Source organism: Triplophysa rosa, linkage group LG14 (assembly GCF_024868665.1).
Source record: "Triplophysa rosa linkage group LG14, Trosa_1v2, whole genome shotgun sequence".
NCBI classification, from domain to species: Eukaryota; Metazoa; Chordata; class Actinopteri; order Cypriniformes; family Nemacheilidae; genus Triplophysa; species Triplophysa rosa.
The window spans coordinates 21,283,955-21,311,318 of NC_079903.1; the positions used below are offsets into that span (position 1 = coordinate 21,283,955).

General features: G+C 36.9%; 1 protein-coding gene across 1 annotated transcript in view; it reads left to right on the forward strand.

The window, feature by feature from the left end:
• nphs1 (NPHS1 adhesion molecule, nephrin) overlaps positions 1 to 27,364 on the forward strand; it is a 70,087-nt gene that overhangs the window by 34,389 nt on the left and 8,334 nt on the right. Inside the window, exons 7-23 of the mRNA XM_057351412.1 lie at positions 260 to 363; positions 2,650 to 2,771; positions 5,094 to 5,265; positions 5,837 to 5,994; positions 8,085 to 8,226; positions 8,300 to 8,424; positions 8,528 to 8,696; positions 10,134 to 10,263; positions 13,244 to 13,416; positions 15,189 to 15,329; positions 16,109 to 16,246; positions 19,717 to 19,838; positions 21,542 to 21,704; positions 21,908 to 22,064; positions 22,163 to 22,314; positions 24,984 to 25,095; positions 25,303 to 25,484. Coding sequence (XP_057207395.1) covers positions 260 to 363; positions 2,650 to 2,771; positions 5,094 to 5,265; positions 5,837 to 5,994; positions 8,085 to 8,226; positions 8,300 to 8,424; positions 8,528 to 8,696; positions 10,134 to 10,263; positions 13,244 to 13,416; positions 15,189 to 15,329; positions 16,109 to 16,246; positions 19,717 to 19,838; positions 21,542 to 21,704; positions 21,908 to 22,064; positions 22,163 to 22,314; positions 24,984 to 25,095; positions 25,303 to 25,484 — 2,462 coding nt within the window. The remainder of the gene's footprint in view (positions 1 to 259; positions 364 to 2,649; positions 2,772 to 5,093; positions 5,266 to 5,836; positions 5,995 to 8,084; positions 8,227 to 8,299; positions 8,425 to 8,527; positions 8,697 to 10,133; positions 10,264 to 13,243; positions 13,417 to 15,188; positions 15,330 to 16,108; positions 16,247 to 19,716; positions 19,839 to 21,541; positions 21,705 to 21,907; positions 22,065 to 22,162; positions 22,315 to 24,983; positions 25,096 to 25,302; positions 25,485 to 27,364) is intronic.

A 27,364-nucleotide genomic window follows, 5' to 3' on the forward strand; every position in this document is an offset into this window, starting at 1 on the left:
TCGACAAGTGCCAACATCCATATGGCTTTGACAGAATATCTAAAAAGGGTTTTGTTCCACTTTAGCTGCGCACTTGAATAAGGTATTGCTGACCAATCAAATCACGAAACCCAGGTACAGTTAAGTGTGTCTTGGCAGCGCTCCAGGGTGGCAAATGGAATAATGTTGTAAGCTCAATGGGTTTGTGGGTAATTGTGGCAACGGCGGGAAGAAAAAGTGGCACACATTAACCTGAGCCAGCCTCTCTCTTTCATTACAGCATCAGGGCGCAGAGCTCAGACGATGGGCGACGGTTGACGTGCCGAGCGAAGAACCCAGCTCTCCCTCGATCTCTTGAGGCCAGCATCACCATGAGGGTGTACTGTAAGCATCTTGCTTTGTACTGTTTTCATTTGTGGTAGCAAATGTTCAGACCTGTCTACAAAATGTTAGTTGGTCAGGAGTTGCCAATTCCCACTGAACGTGATGTATTTATGATTAATTAACTATATGAATTAATCATTAATGTTGGTGCATGTATTTTTTATTTCTCTGTTATACGCCAGTGGACTAGATATTTAAAATCTCACTTCAAGCAGGGTTGAATTAAATGGAGCACATGCTGTAAATAATGAAAATCAAACAGTAAGTTGAATTTAAGACTTTGGCAGGAAACCAATGACTTAGTCATGAATTTTCTTATATTGGGAGTTCATGGCCACAGCCTGCTGTGACACTCATATTCAATTATTCCTTTTACCTGTCAAGTAATATTCCCTTTTGTTTGCCATCTAGACAGAAACAGCATCTGGTGCATCTAACCGTTAATAAAAATAACACGGAACTCCTTTCAGATCAGATTAGGGATGCACATTTTTATCACCACCTACAGTATGCACGTGTCATGTTTTATTACGTTTAATTACCATTACTGTTTACCATTTACATTCAATGTTGTTCAGCATGGCATTGTAAAGAAATATAATGCTGGTCTTTGTAGATTTCATCAAATGTGACTATGAAATAACGTTTCAGCTCTGCTGATATCATCTTTAAGAGATACGGTCTGTTTTGATGGACAAAGCCTCATGTTGTAAAGCAGCCTTGAGCTTTTAAGATATGGATAAAATGTATAATGCGAATATAAACTTGAATATGGGTTGTGATTTAAAAGCTGTTTTATCTGTTAGCTCAAAGTCAATGTTGTGCAATTGTTATGGTTATTAGGCAAGCTTTTTAAAGAATTGTTGTTTCATGCAAAAATAAAACACCTGTCGTCATTTATTCATCCTCATATCATTCAAAACCTGTATGTGATTCTTTCTTTAAAAGAAGATATTATGAGAAATGTCTCGGTGGTTTTGTGTCCATACAATGGAAGTCAATGGAGGTCAGTGTTGTTTGGTTAACAGCGTTCTTTAAGATATCTTCTTTTGTGTTCTGCAGAAGAATGAAAGTCATACAGGTTTGGACTGACATTAGAGTGTATTGTTGTATAAATGAAGGAATTTTCGTTTTTGGTTAACTATCCCTTTAAATCCTGTTTTTAGAAATGACTTCATATCCACAATCTAATGCACTTACTGTACATGTTCAGCACAGCAGGTCTAACCAAAAAGCCAATCACATTTTTATTTTCTCTGCTCTCTAAATTTATGCTTTTAAACACAAGGCTCACCACCCCCCAGCTCATGGTTCCATTACCGGCCAGCCAGTGCAATAAGTGCTAATGTAGCAGAACCGATGGCCAGCATTGCTGTCTTACTCAGCACGCCTGGCCCATCAAATCCAACTTTCCGCTGCCCATTTTCATCGGCTGCAGATTGTGAGCAAGACGGTACTTTGTCATGGCAGTCTCTTATCCGTCCATCGCTCCCACTTCCAAACTGATTGGGGCAATAACAAAGAGCGGCCCGGCCCCGTAATTTATTTTACGGCAAATGTATTATTCAGGAACCCCACTGTAATTTATTCATGTTCCGCATTGCCTTATTACGGTTTAAACATCTGTTATTTTGGTTTATGGACTGGTGCCAGTGTGTGGAGCGCTCTTTATACTTAATGGTTTCATCAAAGGGACAAGCAATGTCTTCAAGCTGCAGTCCTATTAAATGGCCTCCATTTAACAATGTTGTATTGGGACAAAAATTGAGTTGTGCTCTTACTGAAGTTCTGATGCTATAACTTCATTTGTGTGTGAGGGAGGGTTATGTGATGTATTTCTTTATTTTCAGGGAACAAAGGAAAGATTCTTTGTTTCAAAAATCCCGTATTAAAATAGCCACAGGTGTATGGAAAATGTGTGCAAACAGACAAATGTTACAAATCACTCTTGCCATTACTTAAAGGGACAGTTTACCCAAAAATAAAAATTCCGTAATTTACTCTCCCTCGATTTGTTTCGAATCTGCATAAATTTCTTTGTCATGATGAACACACAGAAAGATATTTGGAAGAATGCTTGTAACCAAACCATTTTCTACACTGGTAGTCAATGGTGGCCCAGAGCTGTTTGGTTACAAGCATTCTTCCAAATATCTTTCTCTATGTTCATCAGAGCAAATAAATGTATACAGATTTGGAACAACTCGAGTGCCAGTAAACGATGACAGAATTTTCATTTTTGGGTGAACTGTTCCTTTAACCCTTTATTCTCCTTTCTCACTTCAGTCCCCCCGCAGCCTCCGGTGATAGTGGGCTTAGAACATGACGAGGTAAAAGCCGGCACTCTTCTCCGTGTGGTGTGCATGTCTTTTGGTGGAAACCCTTTGGCCACTTTGCATTGGACTAAGGTGAGAGACATCAGAATGAAACCTTCGCTTGTTTTACCTGCCCTGTTCATCTGAAACACCTGTCTCTCTTACAGAAATAGGACGACATGTTACGTTAAGCAGACAGCAGTTAGATAAAAAACAATCGGCCGCGTCATTTATCATTCAACAATTAAAAGCCCATTTACTAAAATGGTTTGCGGACTAATTGCCTTGACTATATTACTAGAGGAAAGGCCACAGTCAAAGTCACTTTAAACAAGTTTGTCAACGTTGGCAAGGTTTCTGTTTGAGATATTTGGCACGTAACTGCAGGAGATCGGGAGTCACTGGTAGCTACAGCTAGAGCGGATAAATAAATGCAACGCAATGTTCACTTATAAATAATCTCCGGGCTCAGGGTTGCTGTACTGCGGTGGAGTTGATTGGGTTTTAAATTACCCCGAACCCCCACTTAGATTTACCAAATGATGCTTCTTGACTGAACCTCAGACTGATAGACAAATAAATCATTGATCGGGATACACATCAGAAAAAAATTCAATATTTGAACCTTGACTGGGGTCTAATTCAAATATATTGAGGCTTTGGTAGTTAGGGGGTCTCTCTGACTATATAATTGCTTGAGGAGACACAACGTCAACCTATATTTAGAGCTGTTACACTACCAGTCAAAAGTTTTATAACACTTATTTACTTGTTCATATTTTTTCACATTTTAGAAAAATAGGAAGCTTATCAAAACTGTGGAATAACACACAGGGAACTGTGAGAATTGTGTTGCGACTAAAAAAATGAAGAAAAAAAGTCAAAGTCATCCATTTCAATTTTAAGTTGAAATGAAAAACGTTTATGTTTGCGCAATTATACTGTATATTTTTGTCTCCAGATTGACAGGTAGTGTATATACTGTAATTTGCTTTTATGTGTGCTGTAAATAAAGTGTGACTGACTGGGTTTACAGTGTGTTGATGCTTATAAAGAAAGATCATGCTTCTCAAAAGTAGTTTAGTGACCATTTAAGTGAGACTTTGTATTGCGAAGGCAGCGGATGATAGTGTATTTATGTAAAAAAAGGTACTTTGGAGAGAATACAGAATAGCTTTTTCTCAAAGCTATTCAAAAATTCTTATACAGTTTAGGGCAGCTTTGTCTTGAGAATGCCTCTTGGGTAATGTTAAGTGGACTTCCCGCCTGTAAATGTTTCTCTCAAATAGCCCATTCAGACGCTATAACGCATTTATTTGTCTTTTAATTCATCCATTTATTTAATTGCAGAGCTGGGCTTTTTTTGTTCGTGCACTAAATTGTGCAGGCCTAGGGGAGCATTGAGAACTTTATTAAATGGCTGTGGTTTAAAAACGGAGACGAGCGGTCGAGCTTTAAATCCTACTGTAAAGGGTAGGCAGCTGATTGTACTTTCTGATTCCTGTGTCCTGCAGATATACTCTCAGTGGAAACTCGCACTTTATTTTGATAGGATGTGTCAGGCGTGACATCTCTAATCATTTTCAGCTAATGCAAATGTTAGCGTCTGCGTCGCCGTTGAGTGGATGAGTGATTTCCTGACGCAAATGTCTCACTCTGGGTGACTGCAATGAGGACTCTTTCTATCTGTGCTAGTAAAGAAACTGTAACCTCTCTAGCTAAAAAAGTACATAATTAGATACATGTCATTTAGAAAGAGTGACTGACTACACTGAAGCTATTTAGTTTTATATATTTATATACACTTATGGAAACTATAGTGAAAAACCAATGTATTCTGAATCACTGCTGTCCTTTTAAAACCTTGTATCTCCATATATCACGATTTTATTTTTTGCCAAATCATTATTCATCAAATCATTTTTTTCACGTTTTATTTCGCTACATGAATGTTTTGCTTATCTGTCTATCTGTATCTGGGTAGTTGACAAATATACCGTACATGTGTCCTATGGTGTGACATAGCAAAAATTAAGAAAACAAACCGTTAGATATCATGATAATATTGTACCGCGAATTCTTTTGGCCACAATACCCGTGAAGTGAAAATCAGATTTTGTGACAGCTCCACTTTAAATGCATTGTAAGCAGTGTCGGGTAAGTTACTCTCAAAAAGTAATTATTTACTAGTTACTAATTAACGTTACTAAAACAAACCGTTGATATTATATTGTTTTTAGATTATTAATATTTATATTTATAATATAAAATAGCAATGAAGATAAATCTCTTTTATGCTAGTTTTTTTGTTTCTAAATTTTTGCTGTCACACAGATTTATTACACATTTATTTGTCTCCTACTTTATTTGTCTCTCTCTTTTTGTTTTTGTCATCAATTCCTGTTTTTTTTCCAGAATGGAGAGGTTCTGTCCACTAGTTGGGAGGTAGACACAGTCTCACGTAAGGCCAGTAGTGTATTAAGAATGGAGGTGAAGCCAGAGGACAACCATGCAGATCTACAATGTGAAAGTGTCAATCTAGTGTCCCGCTCACCAATGTCCCTAACACGCACCCTTACTGTCCTGTGTGAGTGTAAAGCACTATAAAAGACATTAAAAGTAAAATAAAAATCAAGTCAGGCTGTTAAAAAAGTAATGCAAGTCGTTTACATCCTTGCCTTAGGATAACAGCTTCATCTTTCATAACAAACTGTCACTTATCAACACTAAGCCAATTACATATGGCTGTATTATTATGACAAGCAGATCAGGCCAATGCTTGCCGCTACTTGCATTGTGTCTAATCTCTCATTAATAAGAGATTGCTTGTGACGTTCTTGTCATAACCAATTCCACATGTCAAATACCAATCTAATATCATGATTGTACTGTCATTGAAACGTGTGGCTTATCGAGAATATATCTTGACAGCACACAAGTACTGATAAGAGCCTGGCATTTATTAAAGACAAGATTTCTCAAGACATATTTCATTGATCATCTGGATCATTATTTCTGGATTGTAAGAAGATCAGGAGAATGTGTCTTGATGGTCTCAAATCCTGGCGTATTTAAAGGGCTTGCTGGGCAGATGTGATGACTGTACAGTACATTTAGCTTCTCTGTGTTTCTGTCACGGTAATCACTTTTCATTATAGTTGAACCCACTGTGGTTACGCTACTGGGCTCTTTCGAAGCCGTGGAGGGAGAGGAGATCAATTTGAGCTGTTGCACTTCCTCCAGTAATCCGCCGGTCCAGATCCGCTGGTGGCTCGGGTTCAAAGAGCTAAACCGAACCGTTGATACTATCGATGAGGTATTTCACATGCATGACACTTATTATAATATACAGTCAAGACCAGAGAATTGATTTTAAAACAGTTTAAAAATGAATATTTAATTTGTTTTGTATATTTTTAGGTAAGCACTTACATTTCTTCAGTTGGTAGAGCATTGCGTTAACTGCGCAAAAGTTGTGGGTTCGAATCCCAAGGAACACTCACCGTGATATTAAAAACCACGATTGACGATACGGTGTTAATTCTACACATATTATAATATTGTAAATAATTCAGCACCCATTTAAAGTTTTGCTTTAACAATGGTTACAAACTTTAAACCCTACACTTGAATTTTAAGAGTGATTTGTTGGCCAAAAAGAAGACAAAGATGACAAAACAAAATTAAAGATGAATTTGACTTATAGCATTATTTGTGAATATAAAAACGTTTAAATTGATATCATGATAATATTGTTACCATTAATTCTTTTGGCCAATACCCGTGAAGTGAAAATCAGATTTTGTGACAGCCCCACTTTAAATGCATTGTAAGCAGTGTTGTGTAAGTTACTCTGAAAAAGTAATTAATTACTAGTTACTAATTACATATTCAATAGTGTAACTAGATTACTGTACAAATTTCTCTCTCCAAACAGTATTTAATTACTTATTACTAATTACTTTCTATATCCTATATCAACCTTGATTAGTTGATTCAAGGATAGACATGAAACGGCTCTTTTAATTCATTCAAGTAAATAATATGAAACTAAAGTACTCTTATTAACTGACTAAAGTATAACAAATGTGAGAAAGATACATTAATGCATGCTTTTTAAAGTTAGACTTTGAATCTTAATGTCAATTCCACTATTGTGTACATTACACGGTATTTATGTCAATTACATCCGAAGTAACAGTAATTAAATTACAGAAAATATAAAAGTAATCCCTTAAAAAGTTAAATTACAGTAACTAATTGCTTATAACTAGTTACACCCAACACTGATTGTAAGTCACTTTAGAAATAAAGCATCTGTGAAATGCTTGAATGTAAAGATACGAAGAATCAGTTTTATCATAGAAGCAATAAAGTGTATTTTTTATATTTTGAACGTAAGTATAGTTACCGTGGTAAAGGGTATTATTGTTAACCTTGGACAATCTTTTGTAGTTATTAGTTTAGAAACGGTTTAGAAACATTACATTACAGTATTTTGCGCTACAAGTTATTTGTACTCATCCCGCATCTGTCATGAGCTCTCTCCTCTTAAGGAGTACCAGAATGATGCTCCTCAGCTTTGTATTTGCCTTTTTTGTACTCCTTTGGTTTGGCTTTTTAAAAAACAGGTTCACCTGTTCAGTCATGAACAACACAAACTACAAGCATACACCAAAAGCCAAAGGCATTTGATTAGAGAAATAATTCACTCATTATTCGGCGCACCTTGACTCGACAGTACCTCAAAATCTCCATCATGACTCTGCTTTTACTCTAAATTCTATTAGCAACAGCGTAATATTCTGTGAGGTCAGGGGCTTTTAGTGACTCTGTTTCTTAATCTGTCGTTGGTCCTCTCCAGGGGTTGATTTGAATGAAACGTAAGTGAATAAAAGCCGACTCGAGGCGGCTCGCCGCTATACAGGACCCTTGTTCATTTAGTGCTCTTTTACATCTGATATTTCATTTACATGACAGAGTTAATTCACGATTCTCTTTCACTTTCCGAGTTGCTCTTTGTGACATGTTTTTTGATTAGTTTGACCGTAATTAACCAGGAAGACGCGGGTCAGCCCTCTTAGCAGGTGTCAATTAGAGCTTAGCAAATGAACAGAATTATAAACTGTATGAAGGGTTAGTTATCTTCATTCTGCAAAAAAAGACTTCTTTTGCAAACCGTTTCCGTCAAGTTACACGTGATTTAGGAAGGTTGGTGTACATTGTTGTCTGCATTACTTTTTTTCTCTGTGTGTTTCTGTGTGCTTTAGATTAAAGTGTAAGTGGATAAAATGTAAATGATGTTTCATCCAGTCGAATTGTATTTGTATACGAAAGATACTAGAACTTCTCAGAGCTAATGTACACGCCTTTGCGAAAACTGACAGTATTGTATTTGTGTTGCAGGGAGATAATGGTGGTATGAAGACGTTTTCTAACCTGACGTATAAAGTGTCACGTGAGGACAACGGTCTTTCCCTGACGTGTGAGGCGTTTAATAAAGGCACCCGCTTCTCCAACGTTCAATCGGAGCAGCTCATCGTTTACTGTGAGAGATTGCGAGAACCTCTTATTTTGTATAGTGTTCATCTCCATTTTTTGTAAATCATTTTTTTTCTCAGATCCTCCTCAGAAGGTTTGGATAGATGCTCCTCCATCGGACCGATTCTCGCACTCTGGGACAACTGTTCGGTTAATTTGCTTTTCTACTGGTGGGAATCCAACAGGGCAGCTGGTGTGGTTGAAGGTGCGTTGTCATAATGACCAAAATATTGATGGCTACTGTCTATTTTAATAAAACATGTTATGCTTGCAGTTAAAAAATGTATCCGGTTTATTTTTCTGTGTAGAATGGTAAAGTAGTGCCAACCGCATCAAAGCAGGTATCATCAGAGCGTGGTGTCTCTCGAGAGCTTCCCCTCAACCTTCAGCCCAGCGACAATCTGGCCACCTACCGATGTGACTCATCCAACAAAGCCAAGAAAGTTATCTCTGCCCAGACCAAACTCAGGGTTTTGTGTAAGCTGTTGAAACTCTCATGTTACTATGGCATATACAATTTATGTTGTGGTCTCTGTATCATTTATGAAGACGATTTTGTGGTATAAAGAGGATTATTATTAATATATATAAATATATATATATATATATATATTTATATTATTGTTAAATAAGTATATACAGCCGTAGAAAACATTAAGGGACCATTTTAAAGTTATTTTCAGTCTTTCTGAATTTACTATTTACTGTATATGCGTCATAAAACTGACATGGAACACAACCCAGATGCAGACAGCTCTTCAACAAAACTCATATAAACAGAATGAAAACAAGACTGAACAGAAAAATCCCTCGAGGGGGAAAACAAGAACAAAATACTTTAACTTAACTTAACTTAGCTTAGCTTAGCTTAGCTTAGCTTAGTTTAACTTAAAGAGACCAGGGGCAACAGGACAAGACAGGGAAAAAGATCCAGCACAGGACAGAAAACACAAGGGCATTAAATAGGAGAGGAACAAAAGAGGCATAACGAGGGCAACAGGTGAAGGGCGTGAACTGATAATGGGATAATGAATAAGGAAACAAGAGGGCGGGGCTAAGACGCAGGACGGGAAGCACAAGGCACAATCAATGGCCATGTGCTTCCAAAACAAACACAAGAAATGGGTCTGTCATGATCCCGTCGGCCAGAACAAGATACCGTTGCTAGGAAGGCGGGATCATGACAATATGTACAGTATGTGTTTAGGTAAAATGATCATTTTTTGTTTCATTCTCAACTATATTTCTCCCAAATTTCAAATATCGTTCCTATTTGCACTTATTTGCAAAAAATGAAAACTGGACAAACAGGTCAATATAATTCTCAAATACTGCAAAGAAAACACATTCATATTCACGTTTAAGCAATACAACAGTAATATTTGTACATGTATTTAGGAAAAGTTCTTTTATGTGATAACCTGGATTTTTCATGTGTCTTGTCATGCTATCAGTCTTTCACATTGCTGTTGGATGACATTATGTCACTCCTGAGGTTTGATTTTGTTCAAATTACACGGCACTAAAATGAGCACAGTACGTGTAGAAATACCGATTAATTGAATATGCGGCTGTATTTTTCAAAAGTTTAGGGCAACTTAAGTGAAGTGTCTCTTTACAAACATCCTGATTTGAAGCTGTATGCTTACATGTCTCACCTTAGTTTTTAAATAAAAAAAATATAATTGTGCAAACATTTTAGTTTCTTTCATTTCAAAACAAAAGTTGTATTTAATTAAAATGTTTCACTATTGTTTCAAATACATCTCATGGTGAGACCTCAAGAAAATGCTTAATAAATTGGTCAAATATATTTCTGCACATCTTGCGTAAAGGATTGTTTTGGTCAAAACTTATTTGCCAGTTACATTTGTGTTGTTAGTCTTAAATGTTGTCATTATCTCCCTGGTTCAGTTCCAGCTATAAGCGTGAAGATCAAAGCCAAACAAGAGGAATTACGGCGGGGTGAGACGCTGGATTTGGAGTGTCTGGCTGGGAGCAGCAACCCCAGCACAAATATCAGCTGGAGCCTGGGCCCTAACAAGTACTAAAACTCTCCCTTACACAAATACAGACATCACAGCCACATTACAGACATGCAGAAATTCACGCAGGCTCAGATAATACTGTATTAGTCTGAGCTCCCGAAGGAATTCTGTCTGCTTGTATTTTAAATCAGAAAGTACTGGCCCGTCTGATTTATCTACATCGTTGCCTCCTATTCCACACGACAAAACCTCTGTTTCACACCGCATTCAGCATCATTGGTGTGCATTTTAGATAAATGTTACTCCAAAAACGCCGATGCCATGTGATACTAAAAGCATGCAAATGGATTACTGTTGATGCACATCTGTCAAGCTTTGCTGATTTCCTCACGGAAAAAGAGCAGAAACGGGGCTCATTCTGAGCAGGAGAGCTCGATAACTGCTTTTAAAAGTGAAGTGAAAGTGACCTATTAGTCAGATATGGTGACCCATACCCGAAATGTGACCTCTGCATTTAACCCATCCAGAGAGTAGTGAACACACGCACAGCAAGTCGTGAACACACGTACACGTACATTTTAGGTGAATGAGGAAGGTGTGAAGTGTTTGCTAAAGCAGGCGGGCAGTTGACAGTCCGTCCTGAGACCTTTTTCTCGCCTCTGTATTAAGCTTCGACAGACAGCCTGTGATCACAAAGTCATTACCCAGTTAGAGTCGGTCTCGGGTGCTGTCAATACGTGAGCGAATGAAGAAATTCCACTTTACGGCAGTCGTGAGCAGATTAGAAGCGGTGTTATAGCAGCCGGGCTAGACTTTATGGCTTAGCTTTATTTCTAAAGAAATTCAATAATGTTTGTAGTATTTGTGAGAAGAGAAGTGATTCGTTTAGGAGAGGACGGATTCGTTTAGAAGAAGTATTGGTTTAGTGGAGGAAAGATTCTTTTTTAAATGAGTCATTTGGATAATAGAAGAGTGCTTTGTTTTGTAGAGGAGTGAATCATTTAGAAAAGTTGCCACTTGTTCAGTAGAGGCGTGATTTGTGTAGAAGAGGGGTGATTAATAAAAGAATGATTCATTAGTGATTCATTTACTAAATTAATGCTTTGTTTAACGAATGGTTTGACGAGAGATTTGTTTAAAAGAAGAGGGATCGTTTAGTATTGATTCGTTTAGTAGATGAGTCATTTGTTTAATAGAGGAGTGATTCATTTAGAAAAGGAGTGACTTATTTTGTAGAGGAATGGTTCATTTAGGAGAGGAGTGATTTGATTAGAAGAGGAGAGATTTGTATTATATGCTTGTTGTCCTTATGTTGTTTCAATTGCTTCTATTGTTTACCTCATTTGTAAGTCGCTTTTGATAAAAGCGTCTGCTAAATGACTAAATGTAAACGTAAGAGGAGTGATTCTTTTAGTACAGGGGTGATTAATTTAGAAGAGGAGTAATTCAGTTAGAAGATGAGTATTTTTTCATATAGAGGAGTGATTCATTTAGGGATTTGTTTAGTAGAGTGATCCGTTTAGTACAGAGGTGATTAGTTAAGTAGGGGAGTGATTCATTTAAAAGAGAAGTATTCTTTAGGTAGAGAAGTGGTTTATTTTGAAGAGTAGTGATTTATTCATGAGAGGAGTGATTTGTTTAGAAGAGCTGTGATTTGATTGTATAAGAGAGTACTGTATAGATTCAATTAGAAGAGGAGTGATTCATTTAGAAAAGGAATGTTTTTTTTAAACAAAGGAGTAATTCATTCATAAGGGCAGTGATTCGTTTAGAAGAGGAGGGATTCGTTTAGTAGAGTGATTCGTTTAGAAGAGGAGGGATTCGTTTAGTAGAGTGATTCGTTTAGTACAGGAGTGATTCGTTTAGAGGATTCGTTTAGTAGAGTGATTCGTTTAGTACAGGAGTGATTCATTTAAGATGTGTATTTTAATTATATAGAGGAGTGATTCATGTAGAAAAACAGTGGTTTATAAGAGTGATTGTTTTATAAGAGCTGTGATTTTTATAAGAGAGTACTGTATAGAATCGTGTAAAAGAGGAGTGATTCATTTAGAAATGGAATGTTTTTTTTAAACAAAAGATTAATTCATTCAGAAGGGCAGTGATTCGTTTAGAAGAGGAGGGATTCGTTTAAGAGGTGTATTTTAATTATATAGAGGAGTGATTCATTTGTAAAAACAGTGGTTTATAAGAGCTGTGATTTGTATAAGAGAGTACTGTATAGAATCGTTTAAAAGAGGAGTGATTAATTTAGAAAAGGAACGTTTTTTTTAAACAAAAGATTAATTCATTCATAAGGGCAGTGATTCGTTTAGAAGAGGAGGGATTCGTTTAGTAGAGTGATTCGTTTAGTACAGGAGTGATTCGTTTAAGAGGTGTATTTTAATTATATAGAGGAGTGATTCATTTGTAAAAACAGTGGCTTATAAGAGTGATTGGTTTATAAGAGCTGTGATTTGTATAAGAGAGTACGGTATAGAATCGTGTAAAAGAGGAGTGATTAATTTAGAAAAGGAACGTTTTTTTAAACAAAGATGTAATTAATTCATAAGGGCAGTGATTCGTTTAGAAGAGGAGGGATTCGTTTAGTAGAGTGATTCGTTTAGTACAGCAGTGATTCATTTAAGAGGTGTATTTTTATTATATAGGAGTGATTCATTTAGAAAAACAGTGGTTTATAAGAGTGATTGGTTTATAAGAGGTGTGATTTGTATAAGAGAGTACGGTATAACAAAGGAGTAATTCATTCATAAGGCCAGTGATTCGTTTAGTACAGGAGTGATTTGTTAAGAGTTTGATAGATGTTTAGTTTTGTCAGATGTCCCTGCAGGCACACGTCAAGCAAACGGAGCGTTCACAGCAGGTAACGCTGTCATCACAGTGGGGTTTATTAAATATTCATAGTCAATTTTGTGATTTTGGAGGGGAACTTGTGTGAATACTTTTCATATGCTTTGTATTAACAATAGCCTATGAGAAATAATGCCATAAACCGTATTCTGTTTTCATGTAGCCTGATAGATTTCTCTCTCTCAGACTTCAGGGAGTTGATCAGGCTCCTAAAAGGGCAGAGTTCGGTGGGATGTCCCGGACCAGCAAGCTGTCTCTTGCCCTCGGCTCCCATCACAACGGCAAACGGGTCACCTGTCAAGCATTCAGTAATGTGCTTTCTGAGGGGGTCAACAACTTCTACACCCTAAATGTGCTCTGTGAGTGCCTTTGAGTTTGTGTTAAAGTGCAGTGGGGTTCAAAAGAGTCCACAATGAAAATCCGGGTTGCACAATGTAATGTAAACTTGGTAACATATCAAGATTTTGAATCAATTCAAAACAAATAAAAATGATCATGTGTAACAAATAAGAAATATTCACCGTTCTACACTATTTCTAGGTCACTATCCAAGCAAATTTGTTACACTCTTTTGTACAATCATACTTCCTTGCTTTTTCTTCCTTATGTGTGCATTTGTCTATTTTGTTTGTGTAGCGGCTCTAGAATAGACAATGGATGCAAATAGACAATCTTTGCATCCATTGTCTATTCTAGAACCTCTATATCTCCTCATCCCCCCAACACATGTCTGTGATTGTTTTAGTATATTAAGTTTATTTTTCGTCATTAATTTTCTGCGTGTGCGTGCGTGTGTGTGTTCAAGCGTGCACGTACTGATGCGAGGCAATCGTTTGTTTAAATCTGCATTTGAATCCTCATTCCTGTTGGAATGACACAATGAACATTAATGAGACAAAGACACAGAAACCCTCTAGAGATCAACAGCGCAATAAATCATGTCTTATTTACATGCTGCACAGCAGACGAGACGAAAGAGCACAGCATCTGTTACTCTTGTGGGGGGTTTTTTGGGTCGTGCACCTTCATGGCATTTCATGGAGTCCCGTGTAAGTACCATGGTACAATTCTGAACATCATTAAAAAAATAAAGGTGCAGAAGCGTTGTGGAGATTCTAGGGCAGTGTTTTTATTTAGTTGTTTTTATTGAGACCACTTTAATAACAAAAATGAGCTGTAAAACCAATTTACAGTTTTGAAAGACACTTTTAATTTTAGCAGTAATTAAAATGTGTAATTATTTAGTGGTTTCAAAACAATTAGTAAGTGGAAGTATTTAAATAGTAACTTAATACTTTTGTAAAAACACAAAAACATGAAGGTCGACCAATAATCTATTATGTAGTTAAAATAAGATGGATTTATGTCGAAATGCATATTAATATAACAGTTCAGAGATGAATTAGTAACACATTCCCATCAGTATAAATAAAATGTAGAGTAATGTGTTAGTCTGGAATTAGAGTTGCTAATATACAGTGTTGGGTAAGTTACTCTGAAAAAGTAATTAATTACTAGTTACTAATTACACATTCGATAATGTAATTAGATTACTGTACAAGTTACTCTCTTCAAAAAGTATTTAATTACTTATTACTAATTACTTTTTATATCCTACATCAACCTTGATGAGTTAAGTGATTCAAGGATAGACATGAAACGGCTCTTTTAATTCATTCAAATAAAGAATATAAAACTACATAAAGTATTATTATTAATTACAAATGTGAGAATTATACATTAACGCACAGATTTTTAATTTAGACTTTGAATTTTGATGTAAATTCCTCTTCTGCACACACACATATTACACAAAGTATTTAGTTTAATTACATCAAAAGTAACTAATTAAATTACAGAAAAAATAAGAGTAATCCCTTACTTTAATTTTTCAAGGGGAAAGTAATTCAATTACAGTAACTAATTACTTAGTAACTAGTTACACCCAACACTGCTAATATATTACATGCTTTTTTGTTGGACACGTTGCTTGTTTGCCTTTTTGTGTTTTGCTGTGTCTAAAGTTCAGATCTCGACTGTGTTGTTCATCAAGTTATATATAGATTTGCTTATATAGTAGCGCCTTCATATGTACATTTGTGTGTGTGTGTGCGTGTTTCATTGAACCCAGTTCCTCCCGAGTTCTCAGACGAGCAGCCCAATATGATCCAGGTGGTTGAAGACGAAACCGCCACACTTCCTGTCAAGGTCTCTTCCAATCCGGACACGATCACCTGCGAGTGGATTTTTCATGGAGAGAAGCTTGTGAAAGGTAACGGGCAACATCACACGCCACAATATACAAGCCGTGCCCTCACGGGTCTCCTAAACACACGCGTAAATACACATTGCCATATGCGTTCTGAATAATACATCGACAGGTTCTGGCACTACACTGTGACAGATGTGATCTCGTGCTAATGTATGCAGTCTAAATGAGGATCGCTGTCGTTCTGAATGCAACGCAACGTTTCCGGTCTTCGTTTTTGTGTTGAGGGCTTCTCAGAAGTGTGGTGTTGAAGTCCCTATGGTATTCCTGCGAAGGGGTTTTCAGGAAGAAGTGTTTTAGAGGGAGAGACAGATGTTTTTCAGTGTACACCGTGGCCCTGGGTTTCAGACACTTAAGCAGCACGCTTTTCAAGCAAAACATCTCACAGAAAGGATTGTTGTTGTGTAGTTAAACCAATGCGTACTGTTCAACATTTAGACTATTTTAGTTGTACACCTGTGATGGCTCTGGACACCCGTGTCAACCTGACGGGAACTGATTTGATTTTAAATGTATGCAAAAATGTTTAAGGTAACTGGGGTGACTAAATATCTGGTGTTTGTTTGTGTATGTAATTGTCTTTGATGCAAGGCAATGCGTTTGTTATCTAATGCAATGACATTCATACATTTTTAAGTGGGGCTTAGTTGTATAAATACTTTATAGGGTCACTGTATGTATGCGGGATATTAATGTTTTATTTTTGTGTGTGTTTGTGTATTAGCGATGGTCACGGCTCTTTGATTCACCTGGTGCGTGTGGTATTTTTGTGTTTGTAACAGAAAGAGATCCTCGGTATCGCTTTGACGACTGGTCTTTGGAAATCGCGAACGTGTCGCGGCGAGACGGAGGCGATTACATCATAGAATGTTTCAACTCGGAGGGGAAATACCGCACGAAACTCAAACTGGATGTGCAGTGTAAGGAACTCCTTTGGATTTTACTAATATTTAAAACTAAACCTTGCACATCGCCGTAACTTCGTGTTAGCACATCATACCATACGGTCCAAAAGTCACGTGAAAGCACATTCAAATATGGCATTTGTAAGTAAAACGTAAAAAGGAATAACGGATAATGAACACTGAAGATATCCTGTAGAACGATTCTGAAATATTCTGCGTATTCTTCACTATTTTTAGATCGTTAATTTCAGATTCACACATATCGCTTGAGCATAGCATTCATAGTAACACGTTACAGTGACATATTTCACTGTGGGCGGGACTAACCAGGATGATTAACGCCAAGCTATTGACAAAATGTCTTGTCGTGCGACGCTGTTGACAGTCACAGCTGGTTAAGAGACAAACACGGTGTCAACATCTTTGCTAATAACCAGACCCATCTGACATCTGTGCACAGGAACTCAAGCACCTGTGAATAATCTGATTATCTGTACAGCTACCGAGCAGACAGTACCGCTTTCGATTGAATACACTTTACTATTAAATATATTTCACAGATTTCCCCCCAAGTCTTTGAATTCTATATCGGCCTGCAAAGTTTCTAAAGGCATATAAGAGGATAAGGATAACTATATCGTTTTAAAAATTATTCTAAGTGTAAAAAATAGTCTAAACTATAAATATACATGATATGGTATGGATAGAGCAATTTTAGTCCATGTGCTTAAACATTGACAACAATGAATGTGCATTTACAGTAAAATGTAAAACTGCAGCGGGCAAGCTTAGAATAAACATATAACCTGCATTATAGTTATCTTGATGGTTAACAATAAAAATATAATGATAAAAGCCTATTTAAATGTAAGAAAACAGTATATAGACATTATTATTGTTCAAAGCAATTGTTTTTCAGCTGATGAAAGATAAAACATTGACAGCCAATCAAAATCCATTCAAATTACATTCTAACTGTGAAACTTATAGAGTACCGCAGGGATGACATACAGTTTTTTTGTAGGCCAGTCTGGACATTAGCGCCGCACTGGTTCCCTCAACCGAAAGCCTATTTTTCCCATTGTCTTTTGGAAGATCGCAAAAATAAGATCTGCGAATAACAAAGGTTTATGACGTTTACACACTTTGCCTATCAAGATAATCTTTTCAAATGAACACAACATTGGTTACTTTTGAAGCCTAAATGCAATCGGCAGAAGTAAAAAGCTAACGTGAGGCTAAATAGGCTACACCACGGTCTCTCGATATCAACGTCAACACCACCAAGCATCCGACAACTTTTTCAAACTTTATTAAAAGCGTGTTCCCGGCAAGGTTAAATTTGAGAGAGATTTGTGCCCATGTTGCATTATTTGTGAGATTTATGTGTGATGACCTTTAAAGCCTGTAGTCACCTTTTAGCAACTTGTTAGAAACCGACGTTTTTAAGAAACGATAAAGCTAACATAAATATAATAGTAACATCATTAAATATAATACATATAACATCATTGTCCATTGGTAGGGACGATAATATAGTTATCTTTTAAACTACACTATGCATTTTTCACTATACATGCAAGTATACCAAAACTTGCACGGCAAAGCAAATCCACATTGTTCTCAATATTTGTACACAGTTTCCACCACATTTATTTGCCAATTCAAACCCACACAAAGCCGTACACATGCTCGAAAGTAAAATAAAGAGAAAGAGAGACATGCAAAAGAGAGGAAAAAAGAGAACTCCCACTTCCTTAATGATTTAATAAAAGCACTCCTTCAAATGGAGGCCTGCATGTTCCTGCAAATCCTTCTGCACTAATGGATCGTACAATAGCGGCTGACAGTGGTAGATATTCATTATGTATGGGCCATTTGAATAGCTTTTACCAGCGGTGCTGTTTTCCGTGTATAGCCCCCCACTTTCTGCCTGGTAGGAACAATGCAGAGGAGGATTGTGCACGTCAACATGACCGAGATTATGCTGGTAGTAATGGCCCACTTGGTTGAGGACATCATCCTCAGATGAGGTAGAGGAATAACATGGGCAAAGGTTTGGAGGGAATTATATTTGAATTATTCACATACTTTCTTTTTTTTGCAGCATTCAGATTTATTAAGACATCCGGTTTCAGTTGTTGCGAACATGGTTTGGCATAATATTATTTGTCTGATGTTGATGGGATTTGCATTTAATAATAAATATGTGAGCATGAGTAACAGCAAATAATGAAGTTAATGAATATAAATGAAAGCAAGACAAATAGCAGTTGGTTTGGAATTGATTAAACATAAAAACGATCAAAACTGTAAGGCGTGTACAGTTAAAAGAGTGTCAGGACCGTACGGTTCATTTACATCAAGTTTGGCAAACGATTGCATTGATGTTGGTTTTTGTTACAAATAATGCTTTTCTCGCTTATATTCTTCACAATATTTTCATTATCTAGTTAATAATGCAATGTAACATTATGATTAGAATCAAAGCTGAACAAGATGTTACAAAGAGAAAAGTCTTTAGAGTTTATCATTTATTTCAATCATCTGTTTTCCATATAATTCTACAAATTTAATCTAAATATAACTGTGTGTCTGTGCTAAATTGTTTTGTCTCATCCTTTCATATCTCTCTCTCTCTCTCTGTGTGTGAGCATGATGATTTTTGTCCATTTTCGTCTTGCCTCTTCAATATTTATCTTTTCCTCTCGTCTCATCTCATCTTGTTATTAAATATTTATCTTTTCCTCTCGTCTCATCTCATCTTGTTATTAAATATTTATCTTTTCCTCTCGTCTCTTCTTGTCTCGTCTTGTCTCTTTTTCAATATTTATCTTTTCCTCTCGTCTCTTCTTGTCTCATCTTGTCTCTTTTTCAATATTTATCTTTTCCTCTCGTCTCGTCTCATCTCGTCTTGTCTCTTTTTCAATATTTATCTTTTCCTCTCGTCTCGTCTCATCTCATCTTGTCTCTTTTTCAATATTTATCTTTTCCTCTCGTCTTGTTATTAAATATTTATCTTTTCCTCTTGTCTCTTCTTGTCTCGTCTTGTCTCTTTTTCAATATTTATCTTTTCCTCTCGTCTCATCTTGTCTTGTCTCGTTTCATCTCGTCTTGTCTCTTTTTCGATATTTATCTTTTCCTCTCGTCTCTTCTTGTCTCGTCTTGTCTCTTTTTCAATATTTCTCTTCTCTTCTGCATTTACAGTAAGCGTATATATAAAGTTGTTATTATAATGGTTCTTTAAATATGTTTATGTAATACATTTGATTGTAAAATTTAGATTGCTGAATCTTTTTGATCTATCGCTGTTTAATTCATTAATGCATTCATTTATTATGTTGTGTTTAGTTTGTACACCATACACATTGCACTGAATGTTTGTTTTGAACTTTTGGCAATTTAAATAGTTGTTTAAAGTCACAAAGTCTCCTCTTTTTTAATCTTTTTTCATTGAACTTGTTTCTCTTTTGGATGGCCTTCAGATGCCCCGACTGTTCATATGAAGACTGATCCCGTTTCGGTTAACTTGGGAGAAACTGCTGACCTACTCTGTGTCGCCGATGCCAATCCCATCACCTTTGATATGTTTTCGTGGAAGTGGATGGTGAGTGAGTCCTTTGTCATTGCTGTTTTTCTTTAGCTCGCTCTCTTTTGCTTATTCTCGCACTTTTTCACATATATCGTCCTTTATTAGTCTTGCTGTCTCTCTCGCTCTCCTTTTATCACCCTTTATTTATCTCTCTCGCCAGTCCTCTGTCTCCAACTTCTCTCTCTCACTTTTTTCCACAGCGACTCTGTAACAGAGAGGCTATATTTCATTCTTATAACCACGACAGCGTCTCACCTTTATTCTTAATACTTCTGGTCTAAATGGAGAAAAATAGCTTTCATTAAAGCAGCCCCTCCAAAGGCCACATTTCTCAGCGTTAGCTGCAATTGGGACCGTTTCCGACCATTTGTACATCTATTATGCCCCGCATGCTTAGTCAGTGTCTTTGATATTAAGCAGCCCACCCTTTCTGTCTGTTTTATATATGTGTGTTTGTCTCAGGTGATTGATGCGTGTGTGAATAGGGAAAAATCACATTTCAGCTTCGTTTGACTAGAAAGTGTTTATAATCATTGACACTGGTGGATTTTTTTCAAACTTTTTTGTGAGTGTTTGGCTTTTTGATCATTTAACTGATCGATTTTCAGACATTTGCATTTTTGTGTTTTGATTGAATTGAAAATGAAATGTCTGTCTGTACGCTTGAAGGAATAGTTCGCCCAAAATATTCTGTCATTCGAAAAAGACTCTTCAAACTGCTTTTGTTCCACAAAAGAGTTTGACATTTGACAGATGCTTTTATCCAAAGTGTATACTTATAGTGTCACTCATGATATGCTGATATTGACAAAAATGATAATGTTTATAACTATAAATATTGTTTATTTTGTTAATTCTAGATATCAATCATATCATAAATATTTCAGCACTCTGAAGGCTGTTGTGCGCCCATTTAACAATTTGCCTTAAGAGTCACAATGGTTACAAACCCTTTACCTTTGCATTGCTAACAATGAAGAAAATTGAGAAAATGTGAATTTTTGTTTATTATTCAAATTATTGAATTATTATATTAATAAAGATATACCCAAATAAGACATGTTGCTAAATCAACCTTTGCTGGTCCAGGAGCAATGTTTTTATTAACCAGTCACTGTCCTCGGATTTTACAAGTAGGGTGAAGGCTCCAGACACCTCGGATTCTAGATATTTCCCACCTCAACCCGAAAACCATTTCCGGAACAGCGCTGTTTTAATGTTAATAAATACTTTTAATCTTACTAAGTCAGTAAGAACAATGTTTCCATGCTACTAAAAACTGTTACTAAATCCAACCGTTATATTTGGGATTGAGGTGGGGAATAATCTGAGGTGTCTGGAACAAAACATTATAGTGTGTTCATACCAGAAAATACAAAGATGTGAATTCGCACACGGTGATGCGAATGACGCAAATTGGGCGATGCACTTGCCTCGAATGTGCAATATTCGCCTCGATCGCATCAAATTTCAACTCGAGCAGGATATTTGTGCGAAGAGCTTATTGACGGTTTGACACGTTCAGATGTGCGAAGACACTCCTCATTGCGTGAGTGACGCAAGAAAACAAATAATCCCGCAAGTAATATACACTTTCGGTGTTTACACAGCATTAGGGTAAAGGCTATTATTCTTAGAGAATCCGTAAATATGATTTTGTTTAACCCCATTGTTCCTACAGCAGCATGAGGGTATGTGTGTGTGTCTGAAACATGTAGGGTGAAGAGGAAATGGAAGATCTAGGGGAGCAGAATGAAGATGAAGGAACTGGCGTGTTAACCATTTACGAGGTGACGCGTGACAGGGCGGGATTTTACAGGTGTACAGCAGACAATGGTATAGCGCCCCCTGGCAGCGTGGAGGGACAACTCGTTGTGCGCTGTGAGTTCTACCACTCAGATATAAATCCATATCATGCCTGTTTGGAATGTAATGAATCTTCTGCTAAATCTATAATACCCACCAGAGACATTGTGTTTGTTGGTTTACACACAACGTTTTCAAAGTGAAATTATTAGTGCTCTCGTGTGGGCCGGAGTACGTCGGGTCTCTGCCTTCAAAGTGGTTGTAATTTTTTTCTGCAGTTTCCCCAGAGCTCCAGAAGGGTCTGCAGTGGAGAAAAGTGGCCAGCAGGGGGGACGGCAGCAACGACGCCAATGTGGTGTGCCAAGCGGAGGGCGTTCCTCGTGTACACTTCACCTGGGCAAAAAACGGATTCCTTTTGGACCTCGGTAACCCCAGGTCAGCACGGATACAGACACAGATGATATTCTGCAATATAAAAGAAAATCTTGATTTTTGGGGGGGAGGTAATAATAGTGTTTTGCAACCTCCAACAGGTATGAAGAAAAGATGACAAAGGAAGGTGCCATCCACACCAGCATTCTGACCATTATAAATGTGAGCGCAGCGCTGGATTACGCCGTCTTCACCTGCACTGCCCACAACAGCATGGGACAAGATTCTTTGGACATCCAGCTTCTTAGCACCAGTATGTACAGACAGATACACACAAACAGAAAGCGTGTGGTTTAACAACAAGCTGAATTGGTCATCTTCACTTGAATGATCCTGTCACCTTCCCTTGACCCCCATTGAAAGGTGACAGTGAATTACCATAAATCTATGAATAAATCAAAGCGTAATGAATGAAAACAAACAGACACAGGTATCTGTGTGTCCACATCTAATTACAAACTCATAAACACCCACACAGATTATAAGCGGGGTCTTGAAAACGCTTTGTGCTCTCAAATGAGATCTAGTTTTTCTTTACCTGCAAGCCAGTTATGATATTAATTATTCAGTTGCGGTAATGAGAAGTCTTTCCCTTCATTTGCAGAACAATAGCATAGATCGATCGGTGTGTTTCTCTCTCACTCTCTCTTCCTGAATGACTGGCCCTATTCTTTCTTCGTAATGGCACAAGTGTTGTTTTTTATTTATTTCTGTGCATCTCTAACAGTGTGAGAGCATAAAAATTCATTAAATGAACATTCCGGCTTCGATACAAGTGAAGCTCTCTCTCTCTGCGAGTTGTTTGCGATCACCACAAAAACATAAATACATTCAGCTCATTTCTCATCCTGTTCATTAAAAACAAGCAAAATTACATTTACAGTAACACACTCGCAATGGAAGTGCATGAGCAAGGAGATAAACATGAAAATAAAATCAGATTAGAAAGCAGTTCCATCTATCTCATGCTAACTTGTGTGATGTTTAGAAGAAAAGTTCACCCGAAAATACAATTTTGACATTTATTTTCTTGCTTTTATTTGCTAATGTCGTTCCAAACCCTTTTACTGTTGTTTTTGCAAGAAAGTGTTTGGATGTTCTAAGTCATGTGAGTGTTTTTAGTAATAAACTGAAATTGTATTCATTATTCACTGAAAATCTTTCCCTATCAAACCACAATGCGATGTGTTGTAAGGAAGCATTTTTCACATCTTTTGAAAAATTAGCTATGGTTGTTTATATATTTGAAGTTTTTGACAGATTTTGGCAGGTTGATTACTATTTGTATTATCACAGTTTTACTTTAAATACTGTGGTTAAACTTTGGTTACTGTGGTACATTTATGTTAAAGGGATAGTTCACCTAGAAATGAACATTATTTCATCGTTTGCTCACCCTCATGTCATTCCAAACCTGTATGACTTTCCTTCTTCTGCAGAACACGAAAGAAGATATTTGGAAGAATGTTGTAGCCCCAATAACACTGGGGGCCCATCGACTTTCATTGTATGGACACTTGTCTAATGTATGGACATTTCTTAAAATATCTTCTTTTGTGTTTCACAGAAGAAGGAGTCATACACAGGTTTTACATGATATGAGGGTGAATAAACGGTGAATTTTCATTACTTCAAATAAAACCAAAAACTGTGGTTAAGTTAACAGTTAATATTCATAAGGGATTGATCGCATACAGTCAGAACTGTGTATTTTAATCTTAATTTTTGAGCTTTTCGATTCTTTCGAAGCCTCCAGACCTACAGAAACTGCACCTGTGGACATTATTTTCTTTGGTAATAAACCTTAATTTAAACTGAGCCTGGAATAATCCTTTAGTTCTCTCTTTGTAGCTGTAAACTTGAATGCTTTTTTCTCTGTTACTATTGCCTCCACTCTATATCTCTCCCCTCGCGTGGAATCGACTCAGGCAGACACATTTAATGTTTATCATAAAAACCATGAAATACAATCCAATATTCTCTTTTTTCATCCACACCTCCTTCTCGGTTTTTATTGCTGAATATTCATAATTAATCTGACACGATGATAATAAATGTGACGCGCTTCTTATCATCAGGAGACAGAGGAATGGCTTCACCATTTTGCCTTGACCCTTTCACCTTTCTCGACGTGTATTTCCTTCTCTTCATTTTGTTTATTTCTTTACAGTTGTGGTTTATTCACTCTCGTGTTATTCCAGATGACTTTCTTTTTACACTGATAGGCCGTATTCGAATTGTTGAAGAATAACGACTTTTTAAAGGGATAGTTTACCCGAAAATAAACATTCTAAGTTGGTTCAAAACCCGTATATGACTCTTTGTTCTGTGGAACACATAGGAAGATATTTTGAGAAATGTCTCAGTGGTGTCCATACAATGGAAGTCAATGGGGGCCAGTGTTGTTTGGTTACCAACATTCTTCAAAATATCTTCTTTTGTGTTTCACAGAAGAAAGTCATGCAGGTTTGCAATGACACGAGGGTGAGTAAACGCTAAAAGAATGTACTTTTTGGCGTGAATATCCCGTTAAAGCAAAAAATCTTGAACGTGTGATTGTGGTCTGTTGCAGCTTTTAATTTCAGACATGGTGGCATGTTAACAATGTTTCCTCACAAGACACGTGAGAACCGACAGCATTTAGCACCAGGGCGTTGAATCACAGTTTGTTTGGTGACGGGACGGATTATGAGTTCATTAAAATCTGTCAAATAATATTAGATCATATAGAGATATGGGAGATATTTAAAAATATATATTTTGTCTTCCAATGATCAAAGTAAGTCACAAAGGTTTGGAGGAACAGTAAATGATGACAGATTTGACATATTTCTTATTTTGACTGTTCCTTTTTTTTAGGCGAGAGCTGTTTATTATGTGGAGCTTATGTTTTCTTCATTCTCTCTGTGTCTGTGTTCTCAGACCACCCCGATCCTCCGTCAGAACTGAAACTTCTGCGTGTCAGCCATGACTCTGTAACTCTGGAATGGATGCCCGGGTTTGACGGAGGCTTGACACAGAACTTCCGTGTCAGGTGTGGTTGTCATATATTTCCCTGTGAGGTGTCAATATAAAGCATGTGGTATGTGTCAAGGATTAGTTTTAACTCTCCAAGTGTGTCACAACAACCCAAATTGCACTTTTTTTCAGTGAACCGATGCTAATGTGACTGTTCGTCTACAGTCCATGTGGCATCTCTATATGACTCCCTGATAAACATTAGCATCTGGTTTTTTGACAGGTACCAGTGGGCGGGATCCGTCAGCTACATGTATGTGGATGTTTATCCTCCAACGGCAACTGTTTATACCGTCACGGGCCTCAAACCTTCCGCGACGTACAACTTCTCGGTCAACGCTCTCAATGTTATGGGAGAGAGCAGCTATGCAGACAACAACAAAATACTGACCGTCACCACCTCTGGTAAAAAAGCGGTGCTTCTGAACTGATGGGTTTTCGATTTACTTGCGTAGGAAACATATTTTTGTTCCAATTTTGGGTTGCAATTGAACGTCCTGCGTGCTGGAACAAAAGCACTGAGATGTATCTCGCCAGGCGCATGCGGAGAATTATAAATCTTTCGAGTTCCCACCTTGCAGGTTAAGATACAAGCCTTTACTTTCCACTGATTTGATGAGCCATTCATCAATCCGACCAATCACATCTCATTTGTGAGGCCAAGATCACGACTGAGCCTCATGCAAATAAGCTGAACGTCTGCACCAATCAGTGCACCCGTGTGTTTTCTGAAAGAAAATCTCAGTCTTTATTATGTGCCGTGTGCGAGGAAGAGAGATTGAAAGAATCGAGCGAGAAAGAGGAAAACAAAACAGTGCGATGCATGATAAATGAAGATAAGCTATATTCCCTCTGCAAATATAATGAATTCTGCAATTGTAATGTCATAGCATTTCATTTGCAAAACAAATTAGTCACGACGAGAGGACGGCGGCTGACGGAAACGTGAAAGAAAAGCGGCTCTGACAGAGTTAAATAATGCGAGGGATTGATAGAGCCGTTACAGATGGGCACAAGCTAGCAGAAGACGTGACTTTACACAGTTATCACTCAAATCATGTAAATATATGAGTCCCAAATGCCATTAAGGCATAGAAGCTGCAGAAGAATATCTAGTATTTTAGATTTATTGCTTAGGATTTTATACCATTGAAAGGATTATGGGTAACAGTTTTCTATAAAATTGTATTTGTTAACATAATTTGATGCATTAACTAACATGAACTATAGCATATATAATATAACCCATTCATTAATCTTAGTTCATGTTGGTTTCATCTGAAAATTGTAACTGTTTATATTAGTTACAATTTTTTTATAGAAATTTAGTTGATGTACAGTGAACTTGCATATTTTTTACATTACAAAGATGAATAAATGCTGAAAAATGATATTGTTTATTGTTAGTTCATGTTAGCTAATGCATTTACTAATGTTAACAAATACAACCTTATTGTAATGTTACCGCTTTATTAATTACTACATAGAAAGTAAACGCATGATATTTGTTTGTAGATGTTTTAGTGGATTTATTAAATCTTTTCAATCCAATTTTATTTATATAGCGCTTTTCAAAATTTTCATTGTTGCAAAGCAGCTTTACATACATTATAATGTAAAAAGATAAATAAGTAAAATAAAGACAATATGTTGTATTGAAATTTAAAGGTCCAGTGTTTGAAATTTGGCGGCATCTAGCGGTGAGGTTGCGAATTGCAACCAACAACACTACGGTGGCTGACACAGGACTAAGATGTCGTCACGTTTTTGCTTCTATGTCGAAGGACATAACGTATTTACGAAACGCGCTCTATAGAGCAGTTTGTCCGTTTAGGGCTACCGTAGAAACAACATGGTGAATTCCACAGGGACCTGCGGTGTATGTAGAAATAAATAACAAGAAAAAGAAAACATAACGCTTGATTATGTAAGGTCTTTATACACCTCTGAAGACATAGTTATGTAATATTATATTGCATTTCTGTCAATAGATCCTCCAAAAAGGTATACATTGCGCCTTTAAAAAGTGACGCTTTATTTAATAATTACAAAAAGTAATTTGGTTATTTGTGAGATGTTAATGTCAACATAAAATAGTTTTGCTGTTTTACATTCAATGCAAATAAGGCTTTAAGAGGAAAATATAACCTGATGTGTTCTATACATTTTCCACACATGTTGAGTGAACAAAAAAGCGTTCACTGTGTTTTTATGGCTGAATCAGGTGTGTTACGACATATTGGACCATGTGTGTTTCCGTCCCTGATGACTTCATTTTGTTCACA